The sequence below is a fragment of the Salmo salar genome, chromosome ssa13, assembly GCF_905237065.1.
Source record: "Salmo salar chromosome ssa13, Ssal_v3.1, whole genome shotgun sequence".
NCBI classification, from domain to species: domain Eukaryota; kingdom Metazoa; phylum Chordata; class Actinopteri; order Salmoniformes; family Salmonidae; genus Salmo; species Salmo salar.
In genome coordinates, this window is record NC_059454.1 from 41,960,605 (window position 1) to 41,979,395 (window position 18,791).

Genomic DNA, 18,791 nt, shown 5'->3' on the forward strand with positions numbered 1-18,791 from the left:
CCCCCCCCCCCTCTCAGGTTTTTGCTGGGACTGCTGCGCTTCCCGGACCTGTTTCCATATACCCCAGTTGAGTGCCGTCACCAGGTATGAGGTGGGAAGGATAGTCTCGGGCTACGGGGTGGTACGCATGGGACTATAGCGGTGGGACAGTGCATCTGGCTTGACATTCTTGGATCCCGGACGGTACGAGAAGGAGAAGTTGAACCGTGTGAACAGCAGGGCCCATCTGGCTTGCCTGGAGTTAAGGCGCTTGGCGGTGCAGACATACTCCAGGTTCTTGTGGTTGGTCCACACGATGAATGGGTGTTCCGCCACCTCCAGCCAGTGCCTCCATTCCTCCAAACGCCAGCTTCACCGCGAGAAGCTCACGATTCCCCACATCGTAGTTCCTTTCCGTGGCGTTGAGGCGGTGGGAGAAGAAGGCGCAGGGATGTAACTTGAGGTCCAGGGTAGAACGCTGAGACAGGACATCAGATGCATCGGCCTCCACCACGAACTGACGGGAAGGGTCTGGATGAACCAAGATGGGAGCTGTGGTGAAGTGATGTTTGAGGTCCCGGAACGCCCGGTCAGCAGCTGGAGACCACGTGAACGGAACCTTGGGCGAGGTGAGTGCGGATAGGGGGGAAGCCAGGGTGCTGTAACCCCGGGTAAAGCGATGATAGAAGTTGGCAAACCCCAGGAAGCATTGCAGCTGCACCCTGGAAGTAGGCTGGGGGCCAATCCACCACCGCTCTCACTTTCCCGGGATCCATTTGCACACTCCCTGCGGTGATGATGAAACCCAGAAAAGGGATGGTGAAACGATGGAACTCGCACTTCTCTGCTTTTACAAACAGCTGGTTCTCTAGGAGGCGTTGGAGAACCTGTTGGACGTGGAGCACATGTTCTTGGGTGGAACGGGAGAAGATGAGGATGTCATCTAGGTAGACAAAGACGAACCGGTTCAACATGTCGCGGAGAACAGATACTCGTAGTGATCGCTGGCCGTGTTGAAGGCGGTCTTCGACTCGTCCCCTTCCCGTATTCGCACCAGGTGGTAGGCGGTCCATAGTTCCAGCTTGGAAAACACGGTGGCCCCCTGGAGCGGCTCGAAGGTCGTGTAGATGAGTGGTAGTGGGTAGCGGTTCTTCACCGTTATGTCGTTGAGACCCCGGTAGTCAATGCATGGGTCTTGTTCTTCTTCTCCACAAAGAAGAACCCTGCGCCGGCGGGAGAAGAAGAAGGATGGATGAATCCTGCAGCAAGGGAGTCCCCAATGTAGGTCTCCATCGCCTTGGTCTCTGGTCCCGACAGAGAGTACAGTCGTCCCCGGGGCAGAGTCGTGCTAGGGAGAAGGTCAATCCCGCAGTCATAAGGTCGGTGCGGAGGGAGCGAAGTGGCCTGAGCCTTGCTGAACACCTCCCGGAGGTCCTGGTGGAGAGGTCCGGGGCATCTTCCGAGCCCCCAGGAAGATGTCCCGGGGCGGGTTGTGCTGACTTCAGGCAATGGGCGTGGCAGAACGGGCTACAGCCCATGATGGCACCAGTAGACCAGTTAATAGGGGATTGTGTCGCTGGAGCCAGGAGAATCCCAATACCACAGGAATCAAAGGGGACTTGATGAGCAGGTACTAGATAGCCTCACTGTGGTTCCCTGACACACATAGGCTGATGGGAGTGGTGTTATGGGTGACTCGGCCTATAGAGTCCCCGTCCAGCACTCTAATGTCCATGGGAATGGAGAGGGGCTGAGTGGGGATGTTCAGCTCGGACGCCAGGGTAGCGTCCAAAAAGCTCTCGTCGGCCCCAGAGTCAATGAGAACCAGGAGAGATTTGGACTGGTCTCCCCACAGCAGAATGGCATGAAAAGAGGTGTGATCAAGGGAAGCAGGAACGTTCTCCATTTGGCCCACCAGAGTACTTGCTCCTACCGGTGAGCCTGTTTTTTTTTAAAAGACAAGAGGACACGAAATGACCAAGAGTCCCGCAATACAGGCAACTCTTCGTGTCGATTCTGTATTGCCGTTCCGCTGGTGACAGCCCAGCTCTGCTTAGTGGCATAAGCTCAGGAAGCGGCGACTCAGCCGTCTTCGGCACCCCTCAGGGCAGGTCAGGAAGCCTCGGGTACTCTTGGCAACGAGACCGTCGGTAGCTTCCGGGATGACTCGAAGGCAAGGTGGGATTCCTGGGCGTGCGAGCGAAATCCAATTTCCTCTCCCTCTGTCGTTCCCGTAATCGCCCATCGATACGGATGGTCAAAGCGATGAGGGCATCGAGCTCCGTAGGTAACTCCCGGGCTGCAAGCTCATCCTTGACCTCCTCCGAGACACCGTGCAGGAACATATCGAACAGTACATCTTGATTCCAAGCACTCTCCACTGCCAACGTGCGGAAATCCATCCAGTCCTGCCGAAGCTGGATTAGCTTCTGGGCGGCCTCTCGCCCAGAGAACAGGACATCAAAAACCTTCCTCTCTTCTCCCATGAACCCCTCCAGACTATGGCATATGGCTGGCTGTTGTTCCCACATGGCAGTAGCCCAGGTGAGAGCCCATCCGGACATCAGCGTTATGAGGTAGGCTAGCTTGGAGCGATCCGAGGGGAAGGAGGAGTGCTGAAGCTCAAAGACAAGGGCACAATGAGCTAGAAATGCCTGATAGGTGCTCGGTTCTCCATTGAAGCGTTCTGGAGGAGGTAAGCGGGGCTCCGGAGAAGGTGGAGTGACCGATGAGACGGCGCTGCTAGCAGCTGAGTCGCTGAGGAGCTGTGGGGTTACCACCGTGGTAGGCGGCCTCCCAGACAACCCGTGGAATTCCTCCAGCAAACTGTTCAACGCCTGGTCATGGCGTTCAGCCAACATTTGGACCCCCTCCACAAGGCCACGAAGCAATTCCTCATGTATACCGATGGTGGCTCCCTGGGTGGAGATGGCGTTGCTCAGCTGGCCCGGGTCTGCTGGGTCAGTCATGGCTAGTTCTTACTATCAGGAATAGTAAGGGGCATTCAATAGACAGGTCAAGGCAGGCAGAGGTCAACAATCCAAAAGTGGGGCAAAGGTACAGGTCGGCAGGCAGGCATCAGGGTCAGTGCAGGCAGAGTGGTCAGGTAGGCGGGTTCAGAGTCAGGACAGGCAAGAGTTAAAACCAGGAGGGCGAGAAAAAGAGAGACTGGGAAAAGCAGGAGCTGATGGTTGGGTAGTCTCCCACACGTCTTTTGGCAAACACCAAACGTGTTTGCTTATTTTTGTCTTTAAGCAATGGCTTTTTTCTGGCCACTCTTCCATAAAGCCCAGCTCTGTGAAGTGTACGGCTTAAAGTGGTCCTATGGACAGACACTACAATCTCCGCTGTGGAGGTTTGTAGCTACTTCAGGGTTATCTTTGGTCTCTTTGTTGCCTCTGTTTAATGCCCTCCTTGCCTGGTCCGTGAGTTTTGGTGGGCGGCCCTCTCTTGGAAGGTTTGTTGTGGTGCCATATTCTTTCCATTTTTTAATAATGGATTTAATGGTGCTCCGTGGGATGTTCAAAGTTTCAGATATTTTTTTATAACCCAACCCTGATCTGTACTTCTCCACAACTTTGTCCCTGACCTGTTTGAAGAGCTCCTTGGTCTTCATGGTGCCCCTTGCTTAGTGGTGTTGCGGACTCTGGGGCCTTTCAGAACAGGTGTATATATACTGAGATCATGTGACAGATCATGTGACACTTAGATTGTACACAGGTGGACTTTATTTAACTAATTACGTGACTTCTGAAGGTAATTGGTTGCACCAGATCTTATTTAGGGGCTTCATAGCAAAGGGGGTGAATACATACGCACGCACCACTTTTCCTTTTTATTTATTTTTTTATATTTTGAAACAAGGAATTTCTTTCATTTCACTTCAACAATTTGGACTATTTTGTGTATGTCCATTACATGAAATCCAAGTAAATATCAATTTAAATTACAGATTGTAATGCAACAAAATAAAAAAAATGCCAAGGGGGATGAATACTTTTGCAAGTTACTGTACAGTGCATTCGGAAAATAATATTTAGACCCCTTGACTTTTTCAAATTTTTGTTACGTTACAGCCTTATTCTAAAATGGATTAAATGTTGGCAAATGTATTAAAAATTAAAAACAGAAATACCTGATTTACATAAGTATTCAGACTGGTTGCTATGAGCTTAGGTGCTTCCTGCTTCTGTAGATCATCCTTGAGATGTTTCTACAACTTGATTGAAGTTCACCTGTGGTGAATTCAATTGATTGGACATGATTTGGAAAGGCACACACCTGTCTATATCAGGTCCCACAGTTGACAATGCATGTCAGAGCAAAAACCAAGCCATGAGGTCGAAGGAATTGTCCGTAGTGCTCCGAGATAAATCAAAATCAAATCAAATCAAATTTATTTATATAGCCCTTCGTACATCAGCTGATATCTCAAAGTGCTGTACAGAAACCCAGCCTAAAACCCCAAACAGCAAGCAATGCATGTGAAAGAAGCACGGTGGCTAGGAAAAACTCCCTAGGAAAAACTCCCTAGAAAGGCCAAAAACCTAGGAAGAAACCTAGAGAGGAACCAGGCTATGAGGGGTGGCCAGTCCTCTTCTGGCTATGCAGGGTGGATATTATAACAGAACATGGTCAAGATGTTAAAATGTTCATAAATGACCAGCATGGTCAAATAATAATAATCATAGTAGTTGTCGAGGGTGCAACAAGCACGTCCGGTGAACAGGTCAGAGTTCCATAGCCGCAGGCAGAACAGTTGAAACTGGAGCAGCAGCAAGGCCAGGTGGACTGGGGACAGCAAGGAGTCATCATACCAGGTAGTCCTGAGGCATGATCCTAGGGCTCAGGTCCTCCGAGAGAAAGACAGAAAGAGAGAAAGAGAGAATTAGAGAGAGCATATTTAAATTCACACAGGACACCGGATAAGACAAGAGAAATACTCCAGATGTAACAGACTGACCCTAGCCCCCCGGCACATAAACTACTGCAGCATAAATACTGGAGGCTGAGACAGGAGGGATCAGAAGACACTGTGGCCCCATCCGACGATACCCCCGGACAGGGCCAAACAGGCAGGATATAACCCCACCCACTTTGCCAAAGCACAGCCCCCACACCACTAGAGGGATGTCTCCAACCACCAACTTACCGTCCTAAGACAAGGTCGAGTATAGCCCACAACGATCTCCGCCATGGCACAACCCAAGGGGGGGCGCCAACCCAGACAGGAAGACCACGTCAGTGACTCAACCCACTCAAGTGACGCACCTCACCACTCAAGTGTCGAGGCACAGATCTGGGGAAGGGTACCAAAAAAATGTCTGCAGCATTGAAGGTCGCCAAAAACACAGTGGCCTCCGTCATTCTTAAATGGAAGAAGTTTGGAACCACCAAGACTCTTCCTAGAGCTGTCTGCCCGGACAAACTGAGCAATCGGGGGAGAAGGGCCTTGGTCATGGAGGTGACCAAGAACCCTATGGTTAGTCTGACAAAGCTCCAGAGTTCCTCTGTGGAGATGGGAGAACCTTCCAGAACGGCAACCATCTCTATTTGTATTTTATTTATTTTTTTACCCCTTTATCTCCCAAATTGGTAGTTACAGTCTTGTCCCATTGCTGCAACTCCCGTAAGGACTTGGGAGAGGCAAAAGTCAAGAGCCATGCGTCCTCCGAAACACGACACCGCCAAGCCGCACTGCTTCTTGACACACTGCTCACTTAACCCGGACACCAGCCACACCAATGTGGAAAAAGTAAAATGGTCTGAATACTTTCCAAATGCACTGTATAAGCTGGAAGTAGAAGCCTAATTGTTGGAGGTATTCCTCCAAAGCTCCATTGTCCTGAGTCTACACAACTTTGCCAGGACCTAGGATCAAGGGAGATACTGAAGTGTTTTAGTACTATATCTCTTGACACAATGATGAAAATAATCATGGCCTCCAAACATTCAAGCTGCATACTGGACCCTATTCCAACTAAACTACTGAAAGAGCTGCTTCCTGTGCTTGGCCCTCCTATGTTGAACATAATAAACGGCTCTCTATCCACCGGATGTGTACCAAGCTCACTAAAAGTGGCAGTAATAAAGCCTCTCTTGAAAAAGCTGAATCTTGACCCAGAAATTATAAAAAAACTATCGGCCTATATCGAATCTTCCATTCCTCTCAAAAATTTTAGAAAAAGCTGTTGCACAGCAACTCACTGCCTTCCTGAAGACAAACAATGTATACGAAACGCTTCAGTCTGGTTTTAGACCCCATCATAGCACTGAGACTGCACTTGTGAAGGTGGTAAATGACCTTTTAATGACGTCAGACCGAGGCTCTGCATCTGTCCTTGTGCTCCTAGATCTTAGTGCCGCTTTTGATACCATCGATCACCACATTCTTTTGGAGAGATTGGAAACCCAAATTGGTCTACATGGACAAGTTCTGGCCTGGTTTAGATCTTATCTGTCGGAAAGATATCAGTTTGTCTCTGTGAATGGTTTGTCCTCTGACAAATCAATTGTAAATTTCGGTGTTCCTCAAGGTTCCGTTTTAGGACCACTATTGTTTTCACTATATATTTTACCTCTTGGGGATGTCATTCGAAAACATAATGTTAAATTTCACTGCTATGCGGACGACACACAGCTGTACATTTCAATGAAACATGGTGAAGCCCCAAAATTGCCCTCGCTAGAAGCCTGTGTTTCAGACATAAAGAAGTGGATGGCTGCAAACTTTCTACTTTTAAACTCGGACAAAACAGAGATGCTTGTTCTAGGTCCCAAGAAACAAAGAGATCTTCTGTTGAATCTGACAATTAATCTGGATGGTTGTACAGTCGTCTCAAATAAAACTGTGAAGGACCTCGGCGTTACTCTGGACCCTGATCTCTCTTTTGAAGAACATATCAAGACTGTTTCAAGGACAGCTTTTTTCCATCTACGTAACATTGCAAAAATCAGAAACTTTCTGTCCAAAAATGACGCAGAAAAATTAATCCATGCTTTTGTTACTTCTAGGCTGGACTACTGCAATGCTCTACTTTCCGGCTACCCGGATAAAGCACTAAATAAACTTCAGTTAGTGCTAAATACGGCTGCTAGAATCCTGACTAGAACCCAAAAATTTGATCATATTACTCCTGATTTCAAGGTTTTACTGCTAACCTACAAAGCATTACATGGGCTTGCTCCTACCTATCTTTCCGATTTGGTCCTGCCGTACATACCTACACGTACGCTACGGTCACAAGACGCAGGCCTCCTAATTGTCCCTAGAATTTCTAAGCAAACGGCTGGAGGTAGGGCTTTCTCCTATAGAGCTCCATTTTTATGGAATGGTCTGCCTACCAATGTGAGAGACGCTGACTCAGTCTCAACCTTTAAGTCTTTACTGAAGACTTATCTCTTCAGTAGGTCCTATGATTAAGTATAGTCTGGCCCAGGAGTGTGAAGGTGAACGGAAAGGCTGGAGCAACGAACCGCCCTTGCTGTCTCTGCCTTGCCGGTTCCCCTCTTTCCACTGGGATTCTCTGCCTCCAACCCTATTACAGGGGCTGAGTCACTGGCTTACTGGTGTTCTTCCATGCCGTCCATGGGAGGGGTGCGTCACTTGAGTGGGTTGAGTCACTGACGTGGTCTTCCTGTCTGGGTTGGCGCCCCCCCCCCTTGGGTTGTGCCATGGCGGAGATCGTTGTGGGCTATACTCGGCCTTGTCTTAGGACGGTAAGTTGGTGGTTGGAGACATCCCTCTAGTGGTGTGGGGGCTGTGCTTTGGCAAAGTGGGTGGGGTTATATCCTGCCTGTTTGGCCCTGTCCGGGGGTATCATCGGATGGGGCCACAGTGTCTTCTGATCACTCCTGTCTCAGCCTCCAGTATTTATGCTGCAGTAGTTTATGTGCCGGGGGGCTAGGGTCAGTCTGTTACATCTGGAGTATTTCTCTTGTCTTATCCGGTGTCCTGTGTGAATTTAAATATGCTCTCTCTAATTCTCTCTTTCTCTCTTTCTGTCTTTCTCTCGGAGGACCTGAGCCCTAGGACCATGCCTCAGGACTACCTGGTATGATGACTCCTTGCTGTCCCCAGTCCACCTGGCCTTGCTGCTGCTCCAGTTTCAACTGTTCTGCCTGCGGCTATGGAACTCTGACCTGTTCACCGGACGTGCTTGTTGCACCCTCGACAACTACTATGATTATTATTATTTGACCATGCTGGTCATTTATGAACATTTTAACATCTTGACCATGTTCTGTTATAATATCCACCCTGCACAGCCAGAAGAGGACTGGCCACCCCTCATAGCCTGGTTCCTCTCTAGGTTTCTTCCTAGGTTTTTGGCCTTTCTAGGGAGTTTTTCCTAGGGAGTTTTTCCTAGCCACCGTGCTTCTTTCACATGCATTGCTTGCTGTTTGGGGTTTTAGGCTGGGTTTCTGTACAGCACTTTGAGATATCAGCTGATGTACGAAGGGCTATATAAATAAATTTGATTTGATTTTGTTGTCCATTAGTTTTAGCCCAATTAGGGGAGGGGTGGTAGGGTTAGGGGAAAATAAAGGAAAGTATTTTTTTATTAAAAAAAGATTAGAATAATAATACAATTAAAATTCCTTAAAATCGTCCTCCCTCTAAAACGTCACCAACCAAATCAAATTTATTGGTCACATACACATGATTAGCAGATGCTAATGCAAGTGTAGCGAAATGTTGTCACCACCGGTTTTCAGTACATTTATCTTTAACCATCCCTTTAAATACGGTGTACCTTTTAGTTAGAATTTTGTTCGACGGACTTAATAGAATATATCAAGACAACGGTTCAGAATATTAGGAATCAATGAAAGAAAGCCATCTAAATATATGCATATCCGTCTCCGTTTCAGCACCAATTAGTAGATTTAAAAATACTCAGATTTGGTAGATTAATTAGGGTTAGGAAAGTGTTAATTAATCATAAAAAACAGGTTTGGAGAGCCTTTACTTACGAAAGAAAGAAACGGTGGTTTGATTCATTCTGAAAATTTCCCCATTCTTAAACCCATGGTAATGTTGGAAGATTAGTGTACAGTATATAGAATTATAATAGGGAGAATAGTGTACAATAGTAGGCTAAACCCTATTGCCTGCACTAACTGTGTGTTGACACAGCCAAGTATTGTGCCATGCATCGGGTTCAAACTGCCATGGCCTTTATTTATTTGATTTAACCTTTATTTAACTAGGCAAGTCAGTTAAGAACACATTCTTTACAAAGACGGCCTACCCCGGCGACGCTGGGTCAATTGTGCGCCTGGAATCAAACCAGGGTCTGTAGTGACGCCTCTAGCACTGAGATGCAGTGTCTTAGACCGCTGCGCCACTCGGGAAACCCACTCCATAACAGTTGAATTAGCCTGTCTTTTTTTGTATTATCAACTGTTTTCCTCAGCAACAACCACATGGCTGTGACGGCGTTTACAGAGGAAGCAAATGAAGGTGAACAAAACAATGTAATTAAATGGAATCATAATTCAGGTTATACCAACTGAAGGGAAATAACAGTCAATTGGCTCTTGAATATGTGTGATTATTAGGCCAACTGACGGTTGATACTGATTGTTAGTGGGTAATATTTAACATGATAGAAATAGGAAACAGAGAAGTTGGGGTAGTCTATAATTTAAGACATTTGCTAGTGCCCATCCCTACAAGTTAAAAGGCCGTACACTGAAAATGGTGCATAATGGCACTGCATTTCATAAACTTTACTGTGGGAAAGTTGATATGTTGATATGCTTCAGTTTGCTGCCATATGACTGGTTACACATTTGTCTGCAGCGATTATAAGGTAAAATATATTTTAAACAAGTGTCATTTATATTTATAATTCCCTTATTCAAGTGGATTACTCATTAACCTAGCGCTTATCAATAGCTCTTATCAAGTTGTAAATTACAGTGCATGGAGAATGGTGTTATTTCTATTGGAAAAAATGAATAGATGCTTTTTCCACTTGGAACCGGTAGGTTCGCTAGACCTCATTCATGGTTTCCTCGTGCGTAAAGGTGGTGGAATTGTTAGGAAATTAAGTCAAGGTCAGAATAGGGCGTATCTGAACACACACCTCCGCCACACCTTAATTTATTCCATCTTCGCCCCAAACGACTAGCGGGTGAAAAGCAAAGCGAATTACGTTTCATTTACGGTGCTCAACTCGGGTTGTAATCGGGTCCTTAGGCAGTACCTAATTTATGTGCATACATCCCCTAGCTGTTTTGTGATTCCATGTCATACTCTTTATATGCAGCAGGGGGAGACAGAGGCCAGGGCGCTGAGTTGTCTGCCACAGAAGTTTATTAGCTGAACACTGAGCAAATGTTGCAGGTTTAGCGTGGAATAGGCCTTCACATTTAGCCTTTAATGTAAAAACATACACAAAATCCATCCCCACCTCTAACTATTATAATGGTGTTGCATAAGAACACAATCTTCAATTGCTATTACTTTCTAGGAGTTCTTCTGACTTTTCAACTCCTAGGGTCAACTCTTAAATTGGAAGCAGATAAAAGCAAGGGAAAGAACAGCCTTCCTATACAGTAAATACAGTATTTAGGTGTCTACATGTGTCAGCCAGTCCTGAATCTGTGATCTGATGTTCCATCAACAGTCTACAGACTATTGTTATAGACAGACTACTGTGAGTGGGATGGCTCCATGACAGAGTATGATGATGGCTTCATGTTTGACCCAGTTCTGGTGGATTTTGCTGCTGTTGCCAGACCTCCTCAGATTCTTCACCATAGAATCATCATCATCCCTAGTGGCCCTAGCCTGTCTGACTGTCTGTCCGGGGCCAGGCCGTGTGTGGGGGCAGGTTGATGTTCCAGTCCCCAGTCCTCTGCATGGCCTTTGCATCCCGCCTGGTAGCCAGTCCCTTCAACAGATTGATGAATTGATTGTGGGGCTGTTGCCAGTGTGTCTGTGCCCTGGGCGAGGGGCGTCCCGGTTACGGAAGAGAATCCCAGATATGGCACCCACCCTGGGGCCGCTATTGTGGCAGGCCTGCAGGGGGCCCCGGGGGCCCAGGGAGCAGCTCTATCTGACCCACATACTGCTGTCACACCCCTGGAGACACAACATTGGGGATGGAGGGGCGGGGCAGATTGGGCCTGGGGCTAGGGTGGGGGCCAGTGCTAGAGCTGGGGTGGAGTGGGATGGAAGCTGGAGGGCTGGAGACACAGGACTGTTGCGGGGATAGCGCATGGGCTGGGGATGGTGCCAATATGGACCTCTGAATCGCTGAACTAAATTGCGGGGCCAAGCTGTGAAAATATTTCACACACATCCCAAAACTCAAGGCGCGTCCTAACAATCTGAAGACATGGAATCTAATGAAAGAACGTAGGTATTTTTTATTGACTTACCAGTGCTGTTAACAGGTTAACTGGTATCACTGGACACATCCTCACCAACACATATGTATTCTTAACTAGGATTTAATCGTCAAACTCTTTTTTTGTCTGGAAACATCAATAAATAAACCCTGTTTCAATTCTTTTTAATACACATTATTAACTGGAATGTTGAGTAATTACATTGTTACAGTAATATAACATAACTTTTTTTTTTATCTTGCACAGACTCAACTGAGTTAAAGGAGGGAAAAATCAAGACATGAATTGATACATTTTGCCACAACTGCGGTCCCACTTGATGTTAAACTTTACACACAAAACCATCATCAGAATAAAGGATTTTCAACACTAGCGATATAAGGCCACAAAAACAACTGTTGCACCAAACTAAACTCAATGTGGGAAATGTAATACACAAGCTGTAATGTTAAAGCTGGAATCCTTTCGAGTCCATTTGGGATATTACAACAACAAAGAAGTTACTGCAAACAACGAACACTGTTTTTTCCCCCACCCTCCGACAGCGTTGCACACACGGTAGAACAGAAGAAAATGTACTGCAATTATTCTATTTTTTTTACCAAGCTGCTCACCTCCATTTGGGTTCTCCTCACCGACATTTAGTCAACAAAACCAAAACAATAACAAAGGCGCTGGGGGGCGAACAGTGGCGCTGTATCCCCTAATGCGGATTCCATCTTTATATCGATATATATCAGTCCATACACAAATCCCGATAACTACAATTGAACATATCAACCACGATGACTCCTTCAGGTATATTTCAGGTATATTTTTTCAGGTATATGTTTGTACTTGTTAAGTAAAATGTGTAATATACAGTTGACATAGAAAAAGCATGCTCTTGCATATTGGATGTGTTTTACACAAACCTATGTCACTGTCCATTAATATCTACCATTACTGCATTGCTCCAACCAGCAGTAGCAATTTTTGTGTAAAAGGAGAACACTGTCAGAAGACTGGCTAAATAGATAACATTAGACAGATACAATTCCAAACTTCATTTCCGAGAGATCTTTTACTGTATGGCCATGCATAATACTGTGTTCCAAAGCCAACTAACATTGCTAGTATCCATTCTGATGTATAAGTGAAATTACATAAATTAATAAATAAATAATGTATTAATTAATTAATTCATAAATAGTGTTTCTAAAAACGGGATGCTTATTAATATGTGGTTAATAATTATGTATGAAATGTCATGTATTGACATTGATGGCACATGTCTGCAAGGTGATAACTGTTTTTAATAATTGACATCAGGTTGAAAATGTCCTCAAAGAATGGTACAGTTTAAGCCCCCTTCCTACAGTACATACCAATCACATTTCACTCCCACCATGTCAGGATTCTTCACTTAATGGATCAACTACAACCAACTACCACTTCCTGTTTCAAGAGCTGCCACTAAGGTTTCTCTTCACTCTCCTCTGATTGGTCCACTCACTTCTTGTTCTTCAGCTGATTGGCCAGCCAGTCGAGGCCCTCGTATAGACCGTCTCCGCTGGTGGCGCAGGTGGCCTGGATGTACCAGTTGCGGTGACGTAGGGAGTGGAGCCCCAGCTTGTCTGTGATCTCTGCTGCATTCATGGCATTGGGCAGGTCCTACACAGGACGTGAGGTAAGGTCGGAAGGATAGGAGTGGAGAAAAGCACATGAGAGAGAGCGAAGATTATAGGCGTAAGGAAATCCCGGGTAGACAGAATGATAGTTAGCGATGAAAAGCACATGAGGCAGCAGAGAAAAACACGAATTGAGTGAGGCTATAGGAATTGTCCATACCTGTTTATTAGCGAAGATGAGAAGCACGGCGTCTCGTAGCTCGTCCTCAGCCAGCATCCTCATCAGCTCCTCCCGAGCCTCGTTCACCCGCTCACGGTCGTTACTGTCCACCACAAAGATCAAACCTGGAACCAAAACAGGACTTATTCGTCAGGAAGCACGACACGCTTGTCATTAAACTACACAAACCCACTGATGACACAGTTTTTTTCTGTCTCTAGGCATCCCCCTCTATCAGAATGAACGGGCTCATCTTCCAACCAGAGCATGGTATAGAAAAACATAACAATCCTAACCCAAAACGAGCAAAACGCTTTACATGTGAAGAACAAGTGCTTGATGCAGTATGCAAATGTCTGTATCTAGAGTGTGTGAGTCAGCCCAATAGCTTCAGGTGTCAGGGTGACATCACGGTGCCGGATGTATCATAGACCTGTAGGGGCAGTCTTTGTCCTAGCAAGGCCCTATAGCCCTCAAATTCAAATCTGGGCCTTGAAGACAGTTCCACAGACATGTTTTTTCATTCTTCCAACCAGGGACTGAAGTAGACCTGGGACGCCTGGTGTGTGTAAGAGTTAAGAACACACCGTAAGCTCACTCCACAGCTAGTTTGACATATCGCTAATGGAGCCATCCAATTGGTACCTTTTGTATAGCTCATATGGTTGGAACGTTGTCAATGAGGACGGTCAGGTGTGTTGAGAAGCAGAGGATCACAGGTTTGAGCCTGGTATGGGGCAGTCGGTCAGTGGAGGAAGCTAAGCTGTTGGCAGCACACTGACCCCTGTTACATTTGCAATTAACTATCAGGTAGAACAAGACTGAGTTAGCACACTGAGCTGAAGCCTAGGCGTTAGCAGCCTGGGGAGCTAATGTACGTTTTTCAGGTCTCAGGCAAGGTTACTCATCACATGAGCGTGGTTCGTTGTACCGCCTCCATTACACAGTCACAGACCAGTTAAGAGCCAGAGCCCTCCTGCTCAGCTTACAGGTCACAAGAGCCTTAGCCCGCTGAGCTAAAGCTTGTTAGCTCCCACTATACTTACCCTGTGTGTTCTGGAAGTAGTGTCTCCACAGAGGCCTGATCTTGTCCTGGCCACCCACGTCCCACACCGTGAAACTGATGTTCTTATACTCAACCGTCTCCACGTTAAACCCTGAGCAGGAGAAAAGGATACGAGTGTTATAAATGTCTTTTCAACAGCCGTCGGTGTTATAAACCGCTCCTAAAGAGCCGTATGTGTGTTATAAATGCCTTATAAACAGTTGTAGGTGTGTGATGATTAAGGATGAGTCAAAATGTCAAAATGATATGGCGTTTTATTTTGTTTTAATCCTTTATCACCAATGTCCTTCGTGGTTAGACTGTGAGACTTTCCATACCGATAGTGGTTAGACTGTGAGACTTTCCATACCGATAGTGGTTAGACTGTGAGACTTTCCATACCGATAGTGGTTAGACTGTGAGACTTTCCATACCGATAGTGGTTAGACTGTGAGACTTTCCATACCGATAGTGGTTAGACTGTGAGACTTTCCATACCGATAGTGGTTAGACTGTGAGACTTTCCATACCGATAGTGGTTAGACTGTGAGACTTTCCATACCGATAGTGGTTAGACTGTGAGACTTTCCATACCGATAGTGGGGATGGTGGTGACGATAGTGGTTAGACTGTGAGACTTTCCATACCGATAGTGGGGATGGTGGTGACTATCTCTCCCAGCTTCAGTTTGTATAGGATGGTGGTCTTCCCTGCAGCGTCCAGCCCCACCATCAGGATCCTCATCTCCTTCTTTCCTAACAGGCTCTTCAGCAGGTTGCCAAAGATGTTCCCCATGGTGACTGGCTGGCTGGTTGACCGGCTGGCGGCTGGCTGGCTGGCTGGATGGATGGCTGGTCGGACCTCAACTCACTGCTACAGAGCTGATGGGCAGCTGGATGTCAGGGCCCAGAGTTTTCCTGACCTTGTAACTTAACCAAGAAAAACTGGTCCTGAGTAACATACCATTAACAGGGAATTATTCCTAGGGCCCAGAGTTTTCCTGACTACCTGACCTGACCAAGGCAAAAGTCTGGAGGCCAGGTCAAATCACAAGTTCAGGAACAACTCTGAGCCCTAGGAATAGGCAAATTCCCCCATAGCCTAAATGGCAAGACAGCGGCTAAACAGGCAGGGCGCTAGTAGATTCACAGAGTCAGAACCACAGAGACATGCAGAAGGACACTCAGAAGCCCTTCAACCACTACTCAGGCCATTAACACCTCGTAACAGCTCCAAACCACTTCAGAGGCAAACCAATAAAGCCTCCTTCACACCTCCACAGGCGGGCTGAGGAAGCTGACCTGACTGAAGGCCTGTAGGCTGGAAGACCGCACACTGGTGAGAGGAGCTGCTGTGGTGTCGGCCTACTACCTACCGCAATCCTTTGTTGAGATGGGTTTATGTAGTTTATAGCAGTTCTAATCTATACATTGAAATATGTTCCGTAATCTACATAAATATGTATGTGCCACGGTAGCAGCAATATGTCCTCTGTACCTGCTATAACAGCCCTAAAGCAAGGATCATCAATTCGTTCTAGGGTGACATGTGCATTATAACAACTGTCTTCTGTTCTGAGTAAAAAAATATTGAAATAGCTTAAAAATACGTGGATGAATGTGTTCATTAAGTGATTTTTTTTCAATCACTGCATCGCAGTCACCACATATGCTACTATGAAGCACATCCGTCGTTGTGCAAGAGCACTCGTAATGATGGTACAGCGACCTCAGTGCGCCTGTGTGTGTGGATTGGAACACCCTGTATCTTTGCATCACATTTGGCACCACGACATGCCGGTTAAATTAAATAGTATTGGTAAATATAATATGTAGACACACTGTAAATATCACAAATACCATGGCAACTCTTATTTCCATCCATAGGAAAATTATGGTTTTCACCTTATCTCCTCCAGTCACGACTACAAGCGATGCTTAGGTGGCCTGTATGAACGCCGTTAATTCACTAGAATCCCTACAAACACCTAGTCCTTTTATTTCTGTAACGACAGGACACGATGCCGCATTCTTGTATTTCTACAGTTTTACGTTATCCATCATTTTCTAATGTCCATCTCACCCGCACTTACCTCTTTTAGACGTACCAGCTGGATTCGGGCAGTGCAGTTTGTCTCTCGCGAGAAGCCGCAAAGAAAGACAGGTTACTCCTGAAGTCTCGCGATGATGAGCTCACCAAGTACACCTCTCCATCACTTCGTGGGCCGATCACGCGCCCCCTTCACTGCCAATACGTCTGAGTGATACCATTTTCAGTTGGAGGCTCCTGGGGGTCAATTCTGTTTTGATTGGATATTCTCTATTTGTTTTTTTTAATGGGATGTTTGTAATTCATTCATTGATTGCTCTTTATATAGCCTTCTGTGTTGAAACTTAAATAACATCAACCCTGGTCAGGGTTTGAGTTGACATAGTTTTTGTGTGGTTTGTTTGCATGTCCAGTGATAAATACCCTTCATAGATTACAAGTAGCTCTGTTACTGTACAATAATACAATTAATGCCTGTCAAAGTTTGTGTGTTTCGAGATTCAAAACAAAATAGCCAACAGTTTAAAAAATATTTATATATTATAAAAGACTATAGAGTAAAACATTTTGACTAGGGGCAAGCATATCCTATATGAATTATTCAACCTAGAAACGCCTTAATAAATAAGTAAGTGGGGAACTGTTAAAACGATGCCAAAGCATAAGTTCTTGGCAGAGTTAGTGTGGCAGAGACAATGAGCTGAGAAGAAGCATAATTTAGGCTACACTGAATCCCTCTCACAACAGGCCACTCACTCACAGTTCTGTGGCAACATTTTGATTTTGTTGAATTGTGTTGAATCATCATGGCTCAAACAATGCTAAAATACTTTTACTCGTGATTTTCTATTTATTACATGTATACCAGACCAAACACATCAAAAAGCAATGCCATAGCAAGCCTTAAATGACTTTGTCATAGACAAACCTTCTTTGAAGCGTGAACTGCTGTACGTGAGTTATATGGTGTATACAGGCCTGCATGTGAGGCTGTATGTGCTCAGATTCAAATATGGGTTCAAAGACCCAGTACTCAAACCATCATAGATAAGTCACCGGTCTGTCAAAATGATTGATTTGACATCCTAATCCTTAGCTTTGAGTATACGTACAGTAAAGGCCTACAATATACACTAATTGAGTGAGTTATTTCCATGCTGATAAACCAGTGTGTCTCTCTGTACAGTATGTCTGTCTGCTAGTGTCTCTATACATGATAGGTGTGTTTGTTCAGCGGTTAAAGCAACAACAAAAAGAGTGAGGCAGATGTTAGCAGCTGCACACCAGACTACGGGGAGGAGTGGATGTAGGGGGAGTGTGCAGTAGCATGTGTTTGTGTGTGTTGGGAGCGCAGAGGGGGTTATAGGGGGGTTACTGTACAACGGGTAGGGACCGACTAGGGGTGGTGGTGGTGGTGGGGGGGGGTCGGAGAACCGGGGAGATTGGAGTTATAATTTAAAGGAGCCTACTATTCCTCTGAAGTGTTTGCCAGAGTGCACCCCAGCAAACACAATCACAAGTCAGGTTGGTTGTGCTTGCTGAACTAATGAGGGCTTGCATGTTGAGGGCAGAGGAGCAGAGAGCTTTGATGTTCTGGGTAGCAGGCTCCTTGTGTTTTCTCCCTCTGCCTGACTCTCTCACTGCATGTCCCACATCAAAAACGAAAGGGGACTCAGTCGAGAAGCAGATGTTTTGAGCCATGTATTTATACAGAATATGCTTTAGAAATCCTCTCTCCCGCTCTCTCCCTCTCTTGCAGAGTTTGCCTTCATGTTTGTATGTATGCATCTATCTAGGCTTTCTTTCAATCTAGCTAAACATATTGAATCATCTTCTGTTAAACATACAGTGTAATCATCCTGTCAGTCAATGTTGAGGACTTTTATCTTTCCTAACTTCCCCGTTTCGCTCTCCCTTTAATTCAGCTGGGTCTGGTTGTCATTACTATAGGGGCAGTCAATGTGTTGCCATGCATGTGTCAGTGTCTGCAGACTGCAGCCATGGTGGGAGACTGGGAAAGAAAGGGGGCGGGAGTAGGCGAGCGCACCGGTGGAAAAAGTACCCAATTGTCATACTTGAGTAAAAGTAAAGATACCTTAATAGAAAATGATTCAAGTAAAAGTGAAAGTCACCCAGTAAAATACTACTTGAGTAAAAGTCTAAAAGTATTTGGTTTTAAATATACTTAAGTATCACAAGTAAATGTAATTGCTCAAATATACTTAAGTATCAAAAGTAAAAGTATAAATAATTTAAAATTCCTTATATTAAGGCACCATTTTCTTATTTTTTAAATGTATGTATAGAAAGGGGCACACTCCAACACTCACACATCATTTACAAATGAAGCAGGTGTGTTAGTAAGTCCGTCAGATCAGAGGCAGTATGGATGACCAGGGGTTCTCTCTTGAAAAGTGCTTGAATTGAACCATTTTCTAAATGTAATGAGTACTTTTGGGTGTCAGGGAAAATGTATGGAGTAAAAGTACATTACTTTCTTTAGGAATGTAGTGAAGTAAAAGTA

At 45.6% G+C, this 18,791-nt stretch overlaps 1 protein-coding gene across 3 annotated transcripts; it reads right to left on the bottom strand.

The window, feature by feature from the left end:
- Nucleotides 1-11,491: 11,491 nt before the first annotated feature.
- On the bottom strand, nucleotides 11,492-16,347 carry arf3a (ADP-ribosylation factor 3a). 3 transcript variants are annotated; one of them, XM_045692174.1, is made up of 5 exons: nucleotides 16,311-16,347; nucleotides 14,866-15,099; nucleotides 14,220-14,330; nucleotides 13,174-13,298; nucleotides 11,492-12,996 (listed from the first exon to the last, which is right to left on the bottom strand). In XM_045692174.1, exons 2-5 carry the CDS (start codon nucleotides 15,011-15,013, stop codon nucleotides 12,835-12,837), a joined length of 546 nt encoding a protein of 181 aa, XP_045548130.1. In that variant the 5' UTR covers nucleotides 15,014-15,099; nucleotides 16,311-16,347; the 3' UTR covers nucleotides 11,492-12,834. The 3 variants fall into 3 exon arrangements, with proteins under 3 accessions (XP_045548130.1, NP_001133306.1, XP_013991018.1); NM_001139834.1 differs by having other exon boundaries at nucleotides 14,866-15,147; nucleotides 16,311-16,337; XM_014135543.2 differs by lacking the exon at nucleotides 16,311-16,347 and adding an exon at nucleotides 16,123-16,143 and having other exon boundaries at nucleotides 14,866-15,147.
- Between the last annotated feature and the right edge of the window lie 2,444 nt (nucleotides 16,348-18,791).